The sequence below is a fragment of the Melanerpes formicivorus genome, unplaced genomic scaffold (genome assembly GCF_026170545.1).
Source record: "Melanerpes formicivorus ecotype bairdi unplaced genomic scaffold, bMelFor1.0.p_v2 SCAF_74, whole genome shotgun sequence".
Taxonomy (NCBI): Eukaryota; Metazoa; Chordata; class Aves; order Piciformes; family Picidae; genus Melanerpes; species Melanerpes formicivorus.
In genome coordinates this window covers 894,247-914,169 of record NW_027142426.1, presented here as the reverse complement: position 1 = coordinate 914,169, position 19,923 = coordinate 894,247, and the positions used below count along the sequence as shown (strand labels likewise).

Genomic DNA, 19,923 nt, shown 5'->3' with positions numbered 1-19,923 from the left:
CAGATCACAGTTTTCTATGGTCCTTCTAATGGATTTCATGTGAAGTGCTTGAGAAGCATTGTGACATTTACAAAAAAAAACCCAAAATTGCTTAAAAGATATGTCAGGATTTCCTGTGATCCTTGTGGTTCATAATTTTTCTCACATTAGATTTTGTTATACTCAAATATTCCTATATGAGATCTTACCAAAACTTTGTTAGAGTACTATATTCCAATACATAATAGAATTGTTTCACTTTACATCTTAAACAGACACAAAATAGAATGAAACTGATGGCAGATAACTATGATGATGACCATCATCACTACCACCACCATCACCACCACCATCATCACCGATCTCCTGGGAGGCCACAACACACCAACCACAGACCCTCTCCAGATCAGGTTAGTCACCTCTTTTTTCACCTACAGTTTTATAATTTGACTGTTTTGATATTTCAAGATAAGATAAATATGCAAATGATGATTTCTTAAGACTGAAACAAATAGCTCTGGTATATATTCCTCTATGTAAAACAATTAAGACACCAAAGAGGTAGAATGTTTAATGTTTTCCATCCCTATTGTTCTTTAGAAGTTTTGCTGCTATTTTCAGCATTTTACAACAGTGTTTTCAGTAGAATATCAGTGAAGAAATTGCTCCATAGTGATTAATAGTGATTTCAGAAGCATGCACTTTTTTTTGAACATTTTTTTGTTTGTTTATTGAAAGTAAATAGGTTAACCATTGGTACTGGAAAATCTGTGCCTTTTGGCAACTTGTAAACCAGCCATTCTAAATGGGCTTTGAAAGTATCTTTCTGTTGAAGGTTTCAAATAATAGATATATCTTAAAATCTATATTGATGTGTTTTTAAGTAGACAAGATAGTTAATTGAGTTCCAGCTGGGGGGTGGAGGGGGATGGGATGGAAAGCAACTATGTAACTTTGATTATCAGAGATAAGTTGACTGAGTTTATAAAAGAAGGCAAATATGTCTGAAAATGACCCTGAAATAAAAAAGGATTTGACTTTCTACAAGGAATACAATGAGAAAAACAGAATGAAGGCAAGAGATGTGAATAAAAGGATAATCCCTGCATTACCAAAGCCCAGATACTTGTTTCAACTCATTCAGTGAACTTGAACCTGTAAAGAAAATTTGAGCGGCAAAACAATATGAGAGCTTTTCAGTGCACAATGGATAAAAAGCTTAATGAAAGTCTGAATTAAAACATTTTTCAGAACTTAAAAAATTTAAGAAATTATATGAGTGATGCAAGTGAGTACATAATGAAAGGCAGAGCACATAACATAGTAGCTATTTTACTAGTATTACTGTACTAGTATTATGTTTTACTCTGAACTACTTATATTCAATAACTCTCACACAGGATGTAGGAAATCCTTGGAGGCTCAAGAAAGGCAAATTGCTCTCATTTTTACGCATAAAATGTATGAGAGTATATGCATAACTTTATTCTATAACTTTCTAGAGTCTTAAAGTAATTGTTAATCAGTGAATCAACAGAAATCCAGCGGTCATTTTACTGTTCACTTTCAGTAGCTTGAAGTCTGTATTGGACTGTGCGACATTACCTGTATATCCATCTCAGTATATATCAGATCATTTCAACCTTTTCCTCTTTTCCTAACCATCAACTGTTTGTTCCTATCCTAGACCAGATAAACTAATTTTTATTACATTCTTGAATATATGAGAGTGTTTAGCACTATGTACTCACTGTATGCTTGCATGCTTTCCTAGCTGACCGTTTGGGGCCACTCTCTAAAACAGAATGCAGGTCTGGATGACTCTTACATAGCATATCCATTTGATAATCTGCTAGCATTTGTATAGGACAAATTATATCAAACAAATCTAATTTCCTTTGATAGGGTAACTGGCTTTATGGCTAAAGGAGCAAGTGGTACCTGTAACATACTTTGAATTCATAAGGCCTTTAACATTATCCCACCGTATATTTGTAACATACAAATAAATACATTGATTTGCAAAGTAATTAACATGTAATGTAAAACGCAGTACAATGATAAAACCTATAACTCTAAATAATATTATTTTAATTGACTGTGAAATCACTATGACATGGGTGTACAGCTGGTACAAATAACATGCTACAGACATCCTCATTGTCAGACAGGAGGAATACTTAAAGCAGGGTTCTAAAGAGGTCTGTCCTTTATCTGTTTCTGTGGAGTATTTTTTAGAAATTATTTCAGTGACAAAATGCAAACAGACATCAATATTATTGATAATGAACCAACCTGCAAGAAGCTGTAGACATAGTAGAAGCAGTTAAGCTGCTCAGTAAGCTGCTCCATAAACTGGAGCGAAAATCTAGAATACGTAATCAGAATTTCAGCAAGGACAAGTCCATTTACAAGGAAGAAGTCATATGGACCGGTGAGACAATAGCACGGAAAAAGGAATCTGGATTGTGCAATGAAATACCTTTGCAGTGAAGTTGGATCTAATTCTGGGATAGATGTAATACTGGAAAAGAAGCAGGAAGCAATTATCTGTTCTTTCGAGCACTTGAGATCTCATCAGAAAAGCTGTATACAGTTTTGATCACATGCTTAAAGACAGACAAAGTAGAAAGGCACAAAAGGAAAGCAACAAGAATGAAAGGCGTTTCAGAGAACATGACCTATGAGGAACGCTTAAAGAACTGGGTCTGTTTAGTCTAGAAGTGCTGAAGGGGAGACATAAGTCTTCCAATACATAAAATGTTGTTTTAAAGAAGATGATGATCAATTGTGTTCCAGTGTATACTGGAGAAATACTAGGAGTAGTAAATTTAATTTTACAAAGAATAACTGGGTTAGTTATTAAAAAAAGAAAGAAAAAAGAAACATTTTCACTAAGAGTCTAATGAACCTGCACATGGAAAGAAAATGTAGACATTCTTTCACATAGATGTAATGGAAACTCCTTTGTTGGAGATTAAGAACAGATTAGATGAATATCTGTGGCATGAGATAATAGCTTTATTTCATCTTGTCTTGGAATACTGCATTTGGAGTAGGTGTTCTCCTGAAGTACTGCCATCCCTAAATTTCCATGAACTCTGAAAGATGGATTAACACCTCAAATGTTTAATTGTAAAGCAAGCAAACAGGAGAGACATAGCAAAGTCCTTGTTGAAATAATCTCTGAGAACAGCACTGTCAATGATCATGAATGAACTCTTGCCATTGCTTTAGCTTACATTTTTCATTTAAGGATTCAATTGTATTTTTTGCTTTCTGTGTTGTTTTATTTACCATTCTGTACTGCATTGTTTTGTACAGTAATTTGATTGCCATGTGCCATACAAACCTGTATTTCCCCTTCTAGATATGTTGGTTTTGATGATCGTAATCAAACATACTGCTAGTAGTTTGAAACCATAGAATAAACTGAGACAATAATAAGCTAGCAAATCAGCAAAAGGTATTTTTAATTTCATAGGAACCCAAGTGGTACAATTTGTAATGTAACTGCCATTTAATTTACTGAATGCTAGGAAGGGTTTTTGAAAGTTTTCTCATGAATTATGGAGGTAGTTGAATGTACAGCATTAATATTGAAATACTTCTCACTTTCTGTGGATAATTCTGAATTTTCCAATTTATATACTACATTTATAGAGAGAAATACAAGCATAAGGCTGTAAAAGTATATATATGTATATTTGAGTACATATTTGTAACAAAGAATAAGTCATTTCCAATAAGTCAAGTCGTGACAAAAAGTCATTGTGCTAGGTGTATCCATGAATTTATATCTCCTTTAAAGAGAAAGGTTACTTGGTTACTTGGAAGAAAAATACACAGACAGCCTGCTTGAAATGTGCAGATTTTGAATGTGATGCCCTTCAGTTCAGGTACTGCCATTTTGGTTTAATGATGTTATTGTTATAACTATTACTTGATATCATATGCTGTTATGGGCAACATGTTGCAGCATGGCCTACACTTCTCTCTTCAGGGAGAGGAAGAGGTTGGTAATGTATTTTGCCTTCATATGTCTGGACCTAAATCTGGAGAAGGTATAAAAAAACTTGACAAGCAATAGGACGACTCTCTCTCTGCTCTGCCTGTACACATGGTCGTGTTACAGTGACTCATGGTGTGTTCCCTTTTAATGTTGGTGCATATGATTTTTATTTGATATAAATAAATTTCTGGGGATTGAGTGCTGCCGTGTCAATAACATTGTAATATTAACCATTTTTGCTAGTTCTTAAAAAACTTGGAAAAAAGAATAATTTTGCAGTGTTGCATTAAAAACTTATATTTATTCTCTTCATTTTTGGCTTGAGAGTTGGAAATCTTTCTTAAATTCCACCTGGAAACATTTTGGCAGCCGGTGTATATCCTGGAGTGCGGGTCTAATACTCCTAGCATGAAAATGAGCTTAATAAGCATTCTCTACTAGCTTCAGTTTCCAAGCAGTTGTAATATGTAGCCCCTTGTAGAATGTATTACAGTAATCTAATCTGGATTGTTGCATCCAAGATCTGTTTGGAACAAAAAAACCCATGGCTAAATTAATTTAAGCTTCCAGCTTTAGAAGCTATCCTGCCCCATAGCATAGTCGCCATCACAAAGCCTAACGTCCAGCTCCCTGCCTCTCTTGTTTCTCGCCTCTACATACTTACTGTTTTTCCTTAGAAACATATTCTCTTGGCCTCAGTTGCTCACATCATCTTTCAGTTTCTTTCCTTATATCAAAAATGTTTTCAAGGAATTTCCTGGTTGTGTCACACAAGTGGCTGTGTTCTCTTTAAGCAAGAGCTGTTGAAAATTGAATCAGCACATTTGTATTCCCTGCCTTACTGTACTGCAGTCCTTTTCTAATTTTTTTTCCTGTACTTCTGGTATCATAAAATGCTGTGAATTACTAACTGCCAGGGAACTCTGTCTTGCTAACCATGTCTGGTCAAATTGAGACGTCCTAATCCCTTTGGTTTTCTAATCTCGGAAGCCTTTCTGCCCCTCCATATTTGTATCCTGTTCTGAGTTTCAGACTCTAGTCACCCCTATTCACTCAGTCTTAATTTCTGTATGCATTTTACATTCTTTGGTCTCTCAGAAACAGTCCTTAGCTTATTGGCACATATGACAGATCTCTAGAGTGGGCTGCATATAAAAGCTAGCATTCTTTTGCTATCACTCTGGACTTTCTTGTTCAGGTTCGTGAGATCTTTGCTATGTGGTTCAAAGACCCTAAGTTCAAGTTGCTGCTTACAAACCACACAGTAAAAAGCTGCACTTGGTTTAAATTAAAGAATTTTTGTAGGCAATCTATTACACGTACGTGTCTAGGATGTACTTAAGTTAGTTTAAAGGCATTCTTAACAGGAAGTTATGATATTTGAGAGTGCATATGGAAGACCTTAATTCTGCATCTACATGGTAGAAGACAGAAGGTATAACATCCAAATGATTTTCATACTTTAGGACTTCAGTGCCAATCTTGATGACTGTGAAGACAATCAAATCTTCTTCCTTCCCATAGTACTGCAGACTTTTAAAGACATAACATGTAAGGGGTTTCTCGTCTTGTAAGGGTATCCTGTATTCCCAAGCTGTGGTTGAATGGAAGTCGAATGCTTTATTCCATGGTCGCCAAGGCTACAAATATATTTTTATTTTGTTGTATGATGAAAGATAATATTTTCCACAAAAAATAAATAAATCTAATTTTAAGAAAAAATATGAATATCATAGGGCATGCCATAAGGCTGGAGGAGCTGGCTGCTTTTCAAAAAGTTGGCCCTATTCTTAGAATCTGTAATTGAAAATGGAATCTCACATGATGTTGTAAGTGTGTAGCATTTCCTTTTACATCTTGCCACATAGAAATTTTCCTCGTGTTTAAAACATTTTTGATGGCCTTTGTACGAGGTAGTGGTGTTTAGAAGTAATTAGTCTCAATGTGACCATCAAGTTTTACATTAATTTGAAATCTCAGCAAAAAGACCTAACAGGTAGTTTAAGGTTTCTGAAGTCTTCTACCTACAGAAAAAGTCCTTCTTATTAGGACAAAGATGGGGGCAGCATGCATCTATGAATCTTCCCCAAGTGTCACTCTTCAGTCAGAATGCCAGTTTTAAAAGATCTGATAGTTGTGTTAGTATTAAATACATGTAGCTTTCAAAATATTTTTTAGAGTATGCTGGTAAACTCAGTCATCTAAGAAAGGAAATAAATGCACAAAACTTGACAACTGTTGTGAAGGAGGAGAATGCCACTAAAAAAAATAACATTTTGTAAAAGACTGTGCTCTCAAAAAACCCTGATTATTGATTTGTAAAGTGGTAACTGGTCTTGGCAGCAGGTTTTTGTTCATCAGCTGAAACTGCTAAGATCTTGGAGTTGCTGAAAGATGGTATGTGAAAAACCCTGAACAGGTCAGGTGGGATTTTGTTTGGGGTGGATGACTTTGAAATCAGAGCCACAGGACAGTCAAATAACGATTATTATTTTAGTGTCTGGATCCTGATCTACAAATCACTGTATTGATCCATATGTAATTTTAGGGGAAAGGAGTGCATGCTACTTTGTGTATTTTGGCAGCCCTGCCTGTTAGCACAATGCCTTATATTCTGTGGCTGTATTGGAAAATTGCCAACCTAAGACTCCTGAATAGGCCTCAGGAATACTGAAACTAGGATTTGTCTTCAAAAAAAAATCAAAACAAAACCAAACAACACAACTTAAAAGGAGGACAAACATAAACCAAAAGAGATTGTTTTAGCTTATGGTAAAATTCTTCAGATTTCTTTAGACAGTGAGTAGAAAGTTCAGTCTGAGCATGAGTTTGGTATCTGAAAAACTGAAATACCATGTTGGGGAGTTTTCTGCAACATTAAAACGTTGTCTTTTAGTTCTTTAGGGAAGGAAAAGTAAGGGGAAACCCCAAAGTGCCAGGGACATAAATATATATAATAGAAATTATATGACATAGCTGTTTAATGCACTAAATTGGAATTATTGGCTCCCTCCCTGACCCAGATTTTGTTTAATATTCTGTATGTTTCTTTACCCTGTGTGTTTACAAGTTGTATTTGGGCAGGTGTGAGCTTGCTCATGTCTGTTCACTAAATATATGTGAACTTGTTCTGCTGGTGCCTCAAGCTTCAAGGAAGCACGCAATTGCATTAGCACAGTGCTGAGCCTGCACTAAGCTCATTGGAGTCACATGGATTTATTTAATTTAGGAATTTGGGCAGGGCAAGGTTTACTTGTTGGTACATTCAGTATAAACAATCCCAGCCATATCCACTGTAAATAACTAGTATTATGCTGACTTAATCAATGTTTTGAGGTCTCAGGGGTGCAGTAAAAATTAGTCATATAAATGCTTTCACATATTTAAGTATTTCCTCTAATTTTTTTCCTCTGTTTGCTGCACATATTCTTTCTCTGTAACAGAAGAACTTGTGATTCATGTCACACACTGTCCAGACTTGAACTGAATGCAATAAAATCCTGTTTGTCTCATGGTCATCATTAAAAAGCAACTTTTCTGTAATTGTATGCAGATATCATAGCGATGTTGTTTATTAGAGACATGCCACTGGATGGCAAATACATCTTCTAGTAAGGATGTAATTTCTACGTACTTCCCAAAAGTCAGTAAGTGTTACCATATCCTTATTTCAGTAGATACAGAGGATTTTTCCTGCCTTTGACATCTGTCTAGGTATTTCTCTCTACTTTTGCCGTAGAAACAAAACTAGAATAGTCTTCCACAGACACTTGGCCAGATTTTGATAATATGAATGTCTTTGAACCTAGATTTTGTATAGGTTACATTGTACTTGTGTTGGAACAAAAGAGCGAGCCTTGAAATTTGGAAGACTCTGGTCTGAGTCTTGTCTTTCAGGGGTACTCTAGTTCTTGATTTTGGTACACTGCTATTTTGCTGTTACAAACATTGCACTCTACTCAAGGTTTTTTGTTGTAAGAAAGATCCCACGGCAGTTTCTAATATTTGTTTATGCTTTTGTTATTTCTGCCTCTTACTTGTAATTATAGTGTAGCCAGATGATTTTTCATATACCTTTTAATTATAGATGTAATTTGACAAAGAGACCAGCTAAACTGGAGCTATATTAAAAGTTATATGTAGAAAATAGGGTTTGCTGTCTATGATAACTCCAGGAGATGGATTTTGTATATTGAAAAGTTATACCTCTCCTTTGCTTACAGAAATGAATTTATTTTATGTTTTGAGGTTTAATGAATGTGATATAAATGTATACATACTGCTCGGTGTGTATATTTATATATATCTATATTTATATGTTAGCTTTGCAGTCTTTTCCACATATGGAAGAACTTTTGAGATCATGTTTAGCTATAGAAACCTCTCCCCCTCACTTCCCTTGGATGTGTGTGTTAGAATATACAATACTTATATAGAGGTTTACATTTATCTTATATTTCTTACTAGAAAAATTAGCTGCCACCGTCATAGTCTAAAATAGATCTTTAGACCAGCTGAAAGAGCCAAAAATGCATTTCTGGGAGTCAGTAACTTGATAACAAAAGTTGCATATCTGGTGCTGGTTACTTAAGTGAGATAACATGTCACAGGCTTTCACTACAAAGGGGACTATAAATTTTTGCATTGCAAATCTGATTTCACGGACCACTTCTTGTGAGAAGCATTGAGTTTCCACTTCATCTAGTGATAGAGCTTTAGAATGCACAAGTATCTGGTGAAACATCTTATTCATGTTAGTGCTAGTCTGGGTGGTGTAAAGTAAATGGTCAGAATCAACCTTTCACTTACCCCCATTGCCAGTATTTATAATTTTTTTGACCTAACTATATACAAATAGAACAAATGATGAGATGGGTTTTATGGTCATTTTCATAATTAGGTGATGCATGGTTACTTCTGACCCCTTCTATTATGGATAGGTTTGAAAATAGACCTGTGACACAAATCCATATTGCTGAAGTAATTTTTAAGATTTATTTAACTTTTTGAATATACAAATGAAACATAAAATAAAGACCTTCTAGAGCTCTATGCACTGAAGCCTTAAATTAATCCACTGTTAATCTTTCCCCTTTCCAGTTACAGACTCAGTTTTTCAAATCATTCATGCTCAAAACTCTTCTGTAGTCAATTGTTCAGTGTATGGAGAGTTCATGAGATTAGTACTCATATGTTTGCTCCTAGAAAAGGAGTAGCAGATAAAAGTCTCTCTAACCTCTGAAAGATTATGGTTTGACTAATTTCACAATCTGAGAGAAACATCACTACTTAGGAGGTAAATTTCTGTGTTGCAAGTGGAAATTAATATTTGTAAGTGTAATTGTTTGCTGTAAGTAAGACAGTTTCACAGTCCAGAGCCAGTAGTTACATGTTTAATGACCCATTAGTAGCCACAGATAATAAGGAGAGTAATGTAAATCAGTCATCAGAAATCTAGTTCAAGAGATGAGCAGGTTATCACTAGATTTATTTAACCCAAATTAAGGCATTAATGTTTAGCATGCCAGAACATGAAAGGGAAATGTGATGAACCTTGTCAGAAGGGGTCTTCTCTTGTGGGAAGAGAGCCAGAAAAGCTTAATGCAAGTTTATAGTGTTGCCTATGTTGCAAAAACTTTTGTCCAAAAGGAGATTAGGATTATTATTTTTATTTAAATAATTGATTTTATAAAGTTGCATGCCATAAAAGTGAAGGGACTTGTGCTGTACTTCATCTTCATAAAAGTACTTACTGTCCGGTTTTGAGTCAGTTTCACTATTTTCTTCAGGTAACCAAATTTTATACGGCAGCAGGACCTCATAGCAATGCAGAATTTTGCAGTCCTTGAGTGCATTTGCTTTAGAGGTTTAGTTCTGATCAAGAGTACAGATTTGGTCTAAAGTTCCTGATCATTCATGCTTACTGTACTGTTTGTATCCTTAAGTGGTGGAGTGGGCACACAGGTGATTCCTTTTTGATTAGATTAACAGAAAGATGCATTCCAGGAGGTGCCCCTAACACAGTGAAATTGGTAAAGTGAATTCAACCTTGGAGACAGAACAAAATAAACCCACTGATGAACCTTAAAACATTAATGCCTGAGAAATGTGCCTGCTAAACTCGTGTTGAGACACATCTCAATAATAAACCAGAAAATTTCTTTGTACCAGCTTTTTACATCTCTGTGTAGTGTTTTCGTAGTGTTTTCCAAGCAATTCCTTAAGTTCCCTGTCTTGCTACTTTGAAGCTAGTTTTGAGGTTTTAAGGTAAAGTTTTGTGGCAATTGGACAAGAACAGTAAGTCATATTTAGTAAGTAGTAGCACAGAAAAAAAATGTCTAGCAAAAGGATGACATCAAAGAAATGAATGAATTGTGTACACTGATTTAGCAATTCAAGTTACATTTCTTGAATTTTGATTTGAATTTTTTTCCCTTTCTGTTTTTCTGTAACTGAGATTTTGTTTTGCAGTTTTTGTCAGTGAATTGCTCTTCTTGACCCTATAAACTGATGAAAGATTGAAGTTTAAAAGGCAGTTAATGTACACAGAAAAAGCTTGATTATAATTTATTGTTTGAAGGAGCCATAGATTAATGGTTCTCTAGGATACACACCAATACGAAAGCATAACCATACTTCTGGAAGCCTCTTATCCAATATTAATAAATTAAAAGCTATAACTGAAGCTTTTGTTCTGCCTCAGTGTGTCAAGAATGCCAAAATAGATAATGAACTTCATTTGTCTCAGAACATTAATGAAGACTTCGTTATTCTCTTACTTTATGTTTGCACCAAGGTACCAAACGTTAGGTTCTTGCTAGAATAGTTTATTCATGAAACCATTGAGAACTGCAGTCCTGATTCTTGCCTTTTATCCAGTACTTCTGTGTAGTTGTTCCTGTTGTAGGGCCTATAACACTAAGAATTTGCACCATTAAATATTCACTTGTTAAAAGCAGGAAGCAGAATGAAAAGGATAGTTGAGTCTTACCTCATAATTTTGATCCCATGCACTGGAAAGAGGTAGTGCAGGCTTGAAAACAACCTATGTGCATAGTGGGACTAGTAAGCAATCACTGGATTCTTCTAATACTCCTTAAAGATCTCGCATCTGTACATACTGGCTTCAGTTAAATTAAGCTATGACAGCACATAACATGCAATTATGGTTCTTTGATTTTTATTTTTGTTAAAGAGAAATTGTATTTTCCAACATCTGCAGGAATTTTACTTTTCTCCTCAACTGTCATCCAGCACCAAGTATTTTTAAATCAGTGCATTGCCTAGCATCAATATAGTGCATAATTAACTAAACAATAACACTTTAAGTAATAGAGCACATAATTATGAAACGTTGGGGTTTTTATAGGGATGCTAAGTGGGTGAGCTCTGCTGAGGTTAATGCAGAGCTTATCTTCTATAAATATGTTGTGTAGAAATTCCAAGGTATATATCAAGTCAAAATAGTATTTAGATACAGGTTTTGAAACAAGACAGTATGCTGCGACTAGTTTTGAAGATGCACTCTTAATATGAAATGTTTTAAACCAGTGTGGCTTTGCTTTTTCTATTCAGTTTGTCAAAACATATCACTGTGTAATTGATTTTTGTGAATTTGTTAATTACTAAAATTGGAAAATATGTAATAAACTCTTTGTGTACAGAATGGAGTCAAGGCACGGACATTCTCACTAAAATACAAGTGAGGTGAAAAGATGGAAGAGGATTTTTATTAACCATAGATTTGAAGGTGAAGTGGGCTGTGATCATAATCTGTACTTGACCACTGAATAATTTTGTCATTTAATCTGTAATTTAAAAAAAAAATGTTTTGAATAAGGTTAGCCATGACTTTATAGAAAGATCTAAGATTCTATAAAATCTGCAGGTCATCCGGAACTGGTGCGCTATTGAAAAATACATATTGTGTTTGAAGTGTAGTCACATCCTATCGACCCCCATCTAGCCTTTTTCTGTGAGAGAAAAGAACTGTTTCCTTCTCTCTGTGTGTTAATTAATAGTAATCAAACAATCTTTTAAAATTTTGTGAGAGGACAGTTAGGTGTTGGGTTTTTTTTAATAATTTTATAGCAATTTCCTGATTTCGACATTGTATTCCATATTAATTTCCACCATGGTCTCTAAAGCCCTTCCTGATATTACAGGTGCAGTCCTCTGTCTTCTGTTTGCCCTGTACATTTTTCAACTGATGACACTGTACACATGATTTCAATCATACATATATGTGGCTGATAACATTTATTCAGCTAATTCCAAATATGTTTGCTTTTCCAAGCAATCTTCCTCAGACAAGTTTGGGGTGAGAAAAGCAACCCTCAGGTCCCCCTCCTTCTCCAGCAACATTCATTCTGTCTAGACCTAATTTTGCTGACGCTGTCTTGTGGCATGTAATCAAATGTCTTACAGAAATTTCAGCATATTTCAAAGCACTTACCTTATTAAAAAGAGTCTTTATGTAATTGAAAAAGATAGAAAGATATTTTGATAGGTACAGTAGTCAATAAAGCTGTGCTGATTGACAGGAACTGAGCTCCAGCTTTTAGTTTATAGCTTATAGCATATCAGGATCAGTGTCATAGTATATAGTCTGTGATTTCCCATAATACTCTTTAAAAATATTTGACAATATTTGATTTTTAAACTCTTCTGCCTATTTGAATAATTACAGTACAATAAACTGCAAAACAGCTTTGTGTAGTTAGGAGTAGTTTGGAAATGTCCTGAGTTGCCAATTTTGTTGTTTTTTTTAGATATTACCAAAGATTAACCTAGTGCATTCTGTTAGTGAAATAGGATCAAACTACTGGGTGGAAAAGAAATCCTCAGTCTTTCTTCAACCTTTACTCTGGCAGAACTCTTGTCAACTTCAAAGTCAGTTCAATTAGTGTTATTAGGCCTGAATAAAAGTTGCTTCTGTAGAATTCCGAGGAAAGGGCTTGTTTTTTCAGCGAGGCAAACCCAGCTCATGGGAAGTTTTACATAATCTCTCCCTGTGGTTCAGAAATAAATAAGAATATTTCAGGCCTTAACTGTGTCTTTGCTTTGTGGTGTAGTTATGCAGACCTTATAACTAAGATATGTTCCAAGTTAACTATAAAAAATTTACCCACATTTCTTCTGTGTTAAGTGATAGCTAAGTTTATAGTGGACTGTCAGATTTCTTTACTTAATTCAGCAACATGCAAGACGTCTATCTTAACATCTGGTTTTTAATAACAGTTGACATCTGGGAGCTCTTTTTTATTCCAAGAATGGACTAGGAACAGTAGTGATACTGGCAGTGTATATTTTCAGGCTAAAATTCCTGTCTATTTCAATCATAATTAATTACCATTCATTTTATTTGGGTTAAAAATTTAATTAAGTGCCAGCAATATGTTACACTGGCTAACTTTCAAAGTCTTGAAACTATAGAATGTGATTTGTAAAAAGTTTCTTAAATACTAATCGGTGAATTTTAAGGATGTGATTGTATTTTAATTTGAAGGGCTAAGTTAAATGGGAAAAAATGTGTTGTGTGCCTCCTTGTTCTGGAAGCAGAGCAGTTTGGCACAGTGGAACTAGGTATAGCTATAGATATGCACCTACACATCTGTGTGTGCATAGGTAAAGAATCATTATAAAAAGTGTCATCTTCAGTGAATGGTTTCCAGAAAAAACATATTGCTCTCCTTGTTTAGTTTGATTTTTATTTTTGTTCTTTTTAACTTCAAGTTTCTAATAGATGTAAAGGAAAAACTTCAGCTTAAGAAAACTCAGCATACCTTTTAAGCACAAATTAATGAAATTGTTATGATTGCCATTATGGTGTCTATCATTAAAACTCTAAATAATTGAGTAATACTAATGGTTAAAGATGCAAAGAAGGAGCAATACTGTCTAATGTTAATCAAATTTATAGCATTTAAGAATTGCTTAAAAGATGTTAAACTGGATGTCATGTTAGAAAAGTGCACTTCCATAATGACGTATTTCTTTTCATTCTTCAGCACTATTGTATCTTTTAACCTAACAATGTAAGATAATTTGGTTGTAGTCATTACTTTGCTTACTTATAAGGCTTGATCTTTTTCTGCTGTCTGTGTTGGTTTGAATTGTGTGCAAATGAAAAATAGATAATCTTTTAACACTTGATCCTATAATGTACTTCCTACACGTTGTTTTAACTGAGTGGAGAAAATGTTTGTCACTGTTGTTGGTATTTTTTTTTCTTGTTATTGATGCAAATTCTTGTATAAGTAACACAAATTTGTTCAGTTGTTTTCACTTTTAAAGTGTTCAACAACCAAGAAAATTCTGTTTTATCTTCATGAAGGTAACTAACCTTTTCTCCTTTCATTCCAATGCTAACAACTTCCCTGTGCATCTCCTAATGTGTGGCACACAGGATGATGAGGAGGGTATATGGGCATAGCCATTCCTATAAACCAAAGTTCCAGTTTTGTTTTGAGGGGTAAGAAGCTTTCTTCTTTATTTCTCTGAAGTTGCAGTCTAATTGTTATTGTTTTATTTTAAACTGCATGGAGCTGTGTGTTTCTTGTGAATTCTGTAAAACGTGTTTCCTCATGTGCGATGAATAATAAGAAAATATATCTTATGGTTTAACTGTCTAATGATTCAAATTTTTTCATGGCCCATTTTGGCTAAAGGTAGGTACAGAACTTTAAAAGAACTGTGTTTCTAACTGCATCTGTCTGAACAATTTCCTTTTTTTGTTTTTCCAGTAGCTTACTATTTCTTCAGACTAGCATTAATCTTCTCTATTGTCTTGAAAATACCTGTAAGAGAACTGTAAGAGAACTGTAAGATCTTTACAAAATGAGTATGAAAGTTTAACAGTGAAGAAAATTTCCCATAATTTAAGTGGAATAGAAACTAGAACATGCATGGGGAAAAAGTAAGACTATCTATGAAGCTAAAAAATTTTAGTGAAATTTTAGAATAAGCAGCAGATTTTAACAGGGAAATTATAATCTACCAATGCAATATATGCCTGAAATAATCTGATAGACTAACATCCCTAGAATAATTTGTTTGGGATATTTACGAGTACAAAGTGCAGTTTATTCTGTTTAAATCTCTTTCAAGTATGAGTAAATCCTGTATTGTCACTGTGGTCAATTATTGATCAGTACATACCCGCTTATTTGGTGCGCGCCTTTGAAGCCGTAGGTAATTTATAGCTCATGATCACTGTGTTCTCAACATGGCTTAGGCCATCAGGCCTGGTAGTTTTCTCCTTGAAAATGTTGTCATGTCACTTCTTCTTACTGAAAAAATGAGGAGCAAAATCTACTCACATAAGTTGAGGTTATTATTAAAGCCCCTGTCACCCCAAGTACACCCGGTATGATTGTTGTTGTTGTTTGTTTGTTTCTTTTTTCTCCAGGAGAGTTACAATCCATGTGATGAGGAAGTTGTTCTGTTTCACAGGAACACAATCTCAAAAATAAGTTTTGGATTCATGTTTACTTTTTAGAATAGCTGTGCATTGCAAAATTAGTGCTAACCATAATGAATAATTTGTATTGATTTATTTATTTATTTAAGAAAGCTATTGAAGCTTCCTATCACAGAGCTTCCTATCACAGAGACGTTTGATTCAACAATTGTACAATAAATTAACAGACCCTGTGATATCATTAACATTTAAAAAGAAAGCAACTTTGGTTTATCAGCCTATAATTATCATCCTTTTTTTTTTGGTTTTACCCTTTCTGATTCAGTTTTATACATCATGCTTGTTCAGGTTGTACGTATAGATAACTGCTGTGTTTATGGACATACATGTTGCAGGTGGTAATAGTAGGAAAGGATGTGACTCATATTCTGAATTTTTTAATTACACTTTCTTCTTTCTTGAAAATAAGCAGCCTTAAAATGAATCTGGAATTGTTGGGGTTTTTCCCCCACATAAACATGTGAGAAAAAAAATAAAAGATTTGTGGATTTTCTTAGTGTAGTGTTTTAAGAAATTGGCAAGTCCTGTTTTCTTCAGTTGCATGATATTTTAATAGCAATTTATGATGTTACTTAAAAGTAATGTAGTTTTCAGATGTTTGTCAGCATCAGTCTTCTGTTTGGTGTGTGGAGGGCTGATCTTTGTTTATTTTTCCATACCCATATATATTTCCAAGTTAAAAACAGGCATTCCTCTCTGGATCTTGTTCAAATGTCAACATAATTTATCTGGTATTGGTATATACCAGACCCCTGGCAAATAACTTGTTTGCTGTTTCTTTTCAAGGGAGCACTGAACAGGTAGTATAACAAATAGCCGGTAGCAGGCATTGCCTGTCTTCCAGACTAAACTCATGAGTAGACCTGTCCTTTTAGGTAGAATAGCCATGAGTCTACTGGAATGGCTATCACAATATGAAAATTTATGTCATAAACTTCCTTTGCTAAGGGAAAAAATAATTTAGATCCCAGGCCTATAAACTGTTATGAAAATAGTGAATTTCCTCATATTCACCATTAAGAGATGTTTGTGCAAAAAAGACACTTGCAAAAGATATACTTAGAAATACTTTCTTTTTTCCATTGTGCACATACTTGAGAGCTAATAGCTTGATCTAGCTCAACATTGAGGATTGCTCAGTTAGACCTGATCTGCTTAGCTCTCATAATAAACCAGCTCTTAGAAGTGTTCTTGAGAAGTAAAAGTTATGACATAAATTACTTTTGAGGTCTTTATTCCTCCTTTCAGATTATTTGAGCAGAGCAGCAGTTAAAAATCACTTGGTTGTAAGATAGCTCTATGGTAATTTCTGCCACATAGACTAAAGCCCTGCATCTGTTAAAGAAATGAAAATTTTGGATAATTTTATTATTTCCTCTTTCTATATAGAGTCAATACTAAGAATCTAAAGTCTGATACACTTAAGTCTTGTAGACACTGTCTTTGTAAAGTACATGGGTTTCCATATTGTTTTTTGTTTTGTAAAAAGTCTATTATTATAACTTGCTGTTTGGTACTCCTTTAAAAATCCACTTTGTGAAGCTGTAGTTATGGATTGAAAGGAATGGTGCCTGTGATTTAGCTTTGGAACATATTAATAATTGCTATTGCTGATTAAATAAGACTATTTAAAAGTGGCATTGTTAACTTGAGTAGACTACCCAAGGAAGTGATTATGATAAATCAGTTTCTGCGCAGTTTTCAAGCTCTAGGTGTAAACTCATCACCGCACAGTGCTCTGTGCTGTGTTTTTGACAGTGCACATCAGCTGAGTTTGGATGCTCTTCTCAACAAGGTAAGGTTATAAAACTCCCTGAACAACTGTTCACCATCAGGAATGACAAGTGCAGCAGTTCAGTTACCTTCACTGCACTGTGGCTGCAGGATTAGGCAGGATGATTCAGCTCTTACATGATAGTAGTGGAGTTGGATGAGTGATTGAACTGATTAAATTCTCAAAGACCATTTGTTTTGATTTTAAAAACTTCTGTAGAAAGTGTACAATAATTTTAAAAAACAAATGGCAAGAGACTGAGAGAAAATGTCATTTTTGTTACAGGTTTGTAAAATAAACTACTGGCTTTTGAATTGGAGTTAACTTCTTTCTAAGATATTTTTTTTTCCCTGTGAAACAAAAAGGCCCTGAGATACAAAAATTTTTGGCTTCTTAACTTTCTTTTTTTGCAAGTCTAATTTTATCCTGATTATGTTGTCTCACTAAGATTGTTTTATGTACTATACAGTTAGTGTCATGCATGGACATGATGTAGTACCCTACCTAAGTAACGGTAGTGCAGGCTGTTTTTTTCTACTGATATTTAAAATGTACTAAGTTAAAATTCAGTCAAGTCCTTCTAAACTTTACTACTTTGCTGAAAATACTATGCAAGAGTGACATGAAGTGATGCTGGAAACAGAGTGGCAGAAGAATATGTTGTAAGGCTGATGAGAGCTAGTTACTCAAGGCACAGACAGAGGTGTTCAGGGAAATCTCACTGGTCAGCAAATTTGGTAGCACGTGTAACTACACTTGTTGGGGCTTGTAAGAAACAGGATCTCTTCCTGGGGAAAGAAAGAAAGAAGAAGAAAAAAAAGGAAAAGAAAAGAAAATCAGTAGGTGATGATAAGTTGTAAGAATTAAGCCTACATAAGTCTGTCATGGGTAACTGAAGCCATGTGACTCTCAGAAAATACAATTTGTGGCACAGCTGATGTGTGCAGGTGGAGTACAAGTGTTTTGATGTTTTCCTTTCCAGTTCCTACCACTGAAGTGCAGCAGACACTGGGAAAACAGTTGTCACAAGTTGTCCATGCGTGGCAGTAATAGAAATCAATTCCAACCTGTTTGTACAGTATTTTGTTTGTAGCCTTTATTCTTTGTCAGATGTCAGACAAATTAGATGCTTTAAAAGATGTTTAGGAGTGTGTGTTTGAGTTTGTTCTATCCTTAGAACAGGGTTAGCTTCACACCTGAGACAAAGAGAGTCTGAAGCTTATTCTTGGCAGCAAATGCTGCCTTCTGATTCTGAAACCGGAATCGTGAAGCTAGTCTGCTAAATTTAGATTTAGGAGCAGAAAGTAAAGTTAATAATTTAAAAATTTAAAAATTTAACTTAGTAGACACAGGCAATTCTTCAGGAAGCATCAGTGTCAGTGTCATTCTATAAAAGAACCCTTCAAAGCAGAAATTGTCTACAAAATGTGTGAAAGAAGGCGGCTGCTTAACTGTTGGTCAGGCAAAGAGTCACTGTTCACTTCTAAATATTGGATGTGTTTTGTGTGTTTTTAAGCATGTGGAGGAGAAGGCTTTTTAAAAATGATGTGGTGCCTAACTTTGTCTTTGTTGAGATGTGATGAACAGTTCTCTTTCAAGGTGTACTTACTAATAGCACTTAAACCATAACAAAATGTTGTCATTTTACTATATAAGAATATATTTAAAGACATCGACTATTAGCTATTGTTCTGCCTTTTGTTTTCAGTTTTGCATGGCAAGATTTTTGTAAATAATTGATTTTTATTTATGTTTGGGTGTTCTGTTTAGCCTATTTTGGAACAAAAAGAGGAGCGTATTAACTTTGAAATCAGTCTTAGTAGCATGCAAAGCAAGGAAAAAATAAAGAGCATGACTGTTGGCAGTATTCATTTCAACTTAGCCATAGAATATTAGTTCTATGCTTAATTAGCTCAATGGGTGTTGCTACACTGGCTGGAACACAAGGGCATTTTGGATTTGTGAATTTTTAGACATGATTGTTGTTTTGCTACAACTTGGTTCTATTAAACTAAAGGAGAAACCTGCCTAGAAATGTTTGTTTTGCAAACTATGGACAGATTATGACTAGTCTTCATTCCTGCTAAAATACATTCATTTGTAACAGAAGATGCTTATAGTTCTTACTTTAATTGGGAAATTGTATATTAATGTCAAAATTATTTTTTTTCTTCACAATGTTCCTTGCTATTGCCAGTATTTTTGGATGCTAATTGCCCATCATCAAAGAAAGAGGGTTTTCATTTAAAATATGTAGTAGTTTATTTAGCTGTATGTCATTTTTAAATTTGTTCTAATTGATTATACACTGGAAATACATAAATTGCTTGACAATTATGGAACTTACTCTGTGTTTCCTTTGGAATGGAAGATCAGTAAAGATGATTAGCATTGTTCTTTTGAAAATAAATAGATAACATTCTTAAGTTTCTGTTACAACTCTTCTCTAGCCTAATGTGTTTGAGTTAAGGTCAGAAGTTGAAACGTGGGGCCCACTGAAGTCAATGAAAGTCTGCTTATTTATTTCTCTACTATTAAGTTTTCACTCAGAGAAGTTTCTGTCTTTTGATTTGTTCATAGTACAAAAACATCTGTGCATGTATTCTCAAAAAGATTAGTACAAACTGGGTGTCTTTTGCTTCAGCAGGCATTTATCTTATCTTATCCATGGTATTT

At 34.5% G+C, this 19,923-nt stretch overlaps 1 protein-coding gene across 16 annotated transcripts in view; it reads left to right on the top strand.

Annotated features, from left to right (window-relative positions):
- Positions 1-19,923, top strand: part of ERC2 (ELKS/RAB6-interacting/CAST family member 2) — a 461,566-nt gene that overhangs the window by 334,010 nt on the left and 107,633 nt on the right. For all 16 annotated transcript variants that reach the window (XR_010990493.1, XM_068163671.1, XM_068163678.1 and 13 more), the window contains 2 exons: positions 255-389; positions 14,400-14,465. Coding sequence is in view for 15 of the 16 variants with exons in the window: in XM_068163671.1 (XP_068019772.1) it covers positions 255-389; positions 14,400-14,426 (162 nt within the window). In the remaining variant the exon portion in view is untranslated. The remainder of the gene's footprint in view (positions 1-254; positions 390-14,399; positions 14,466-19,923) is intronic.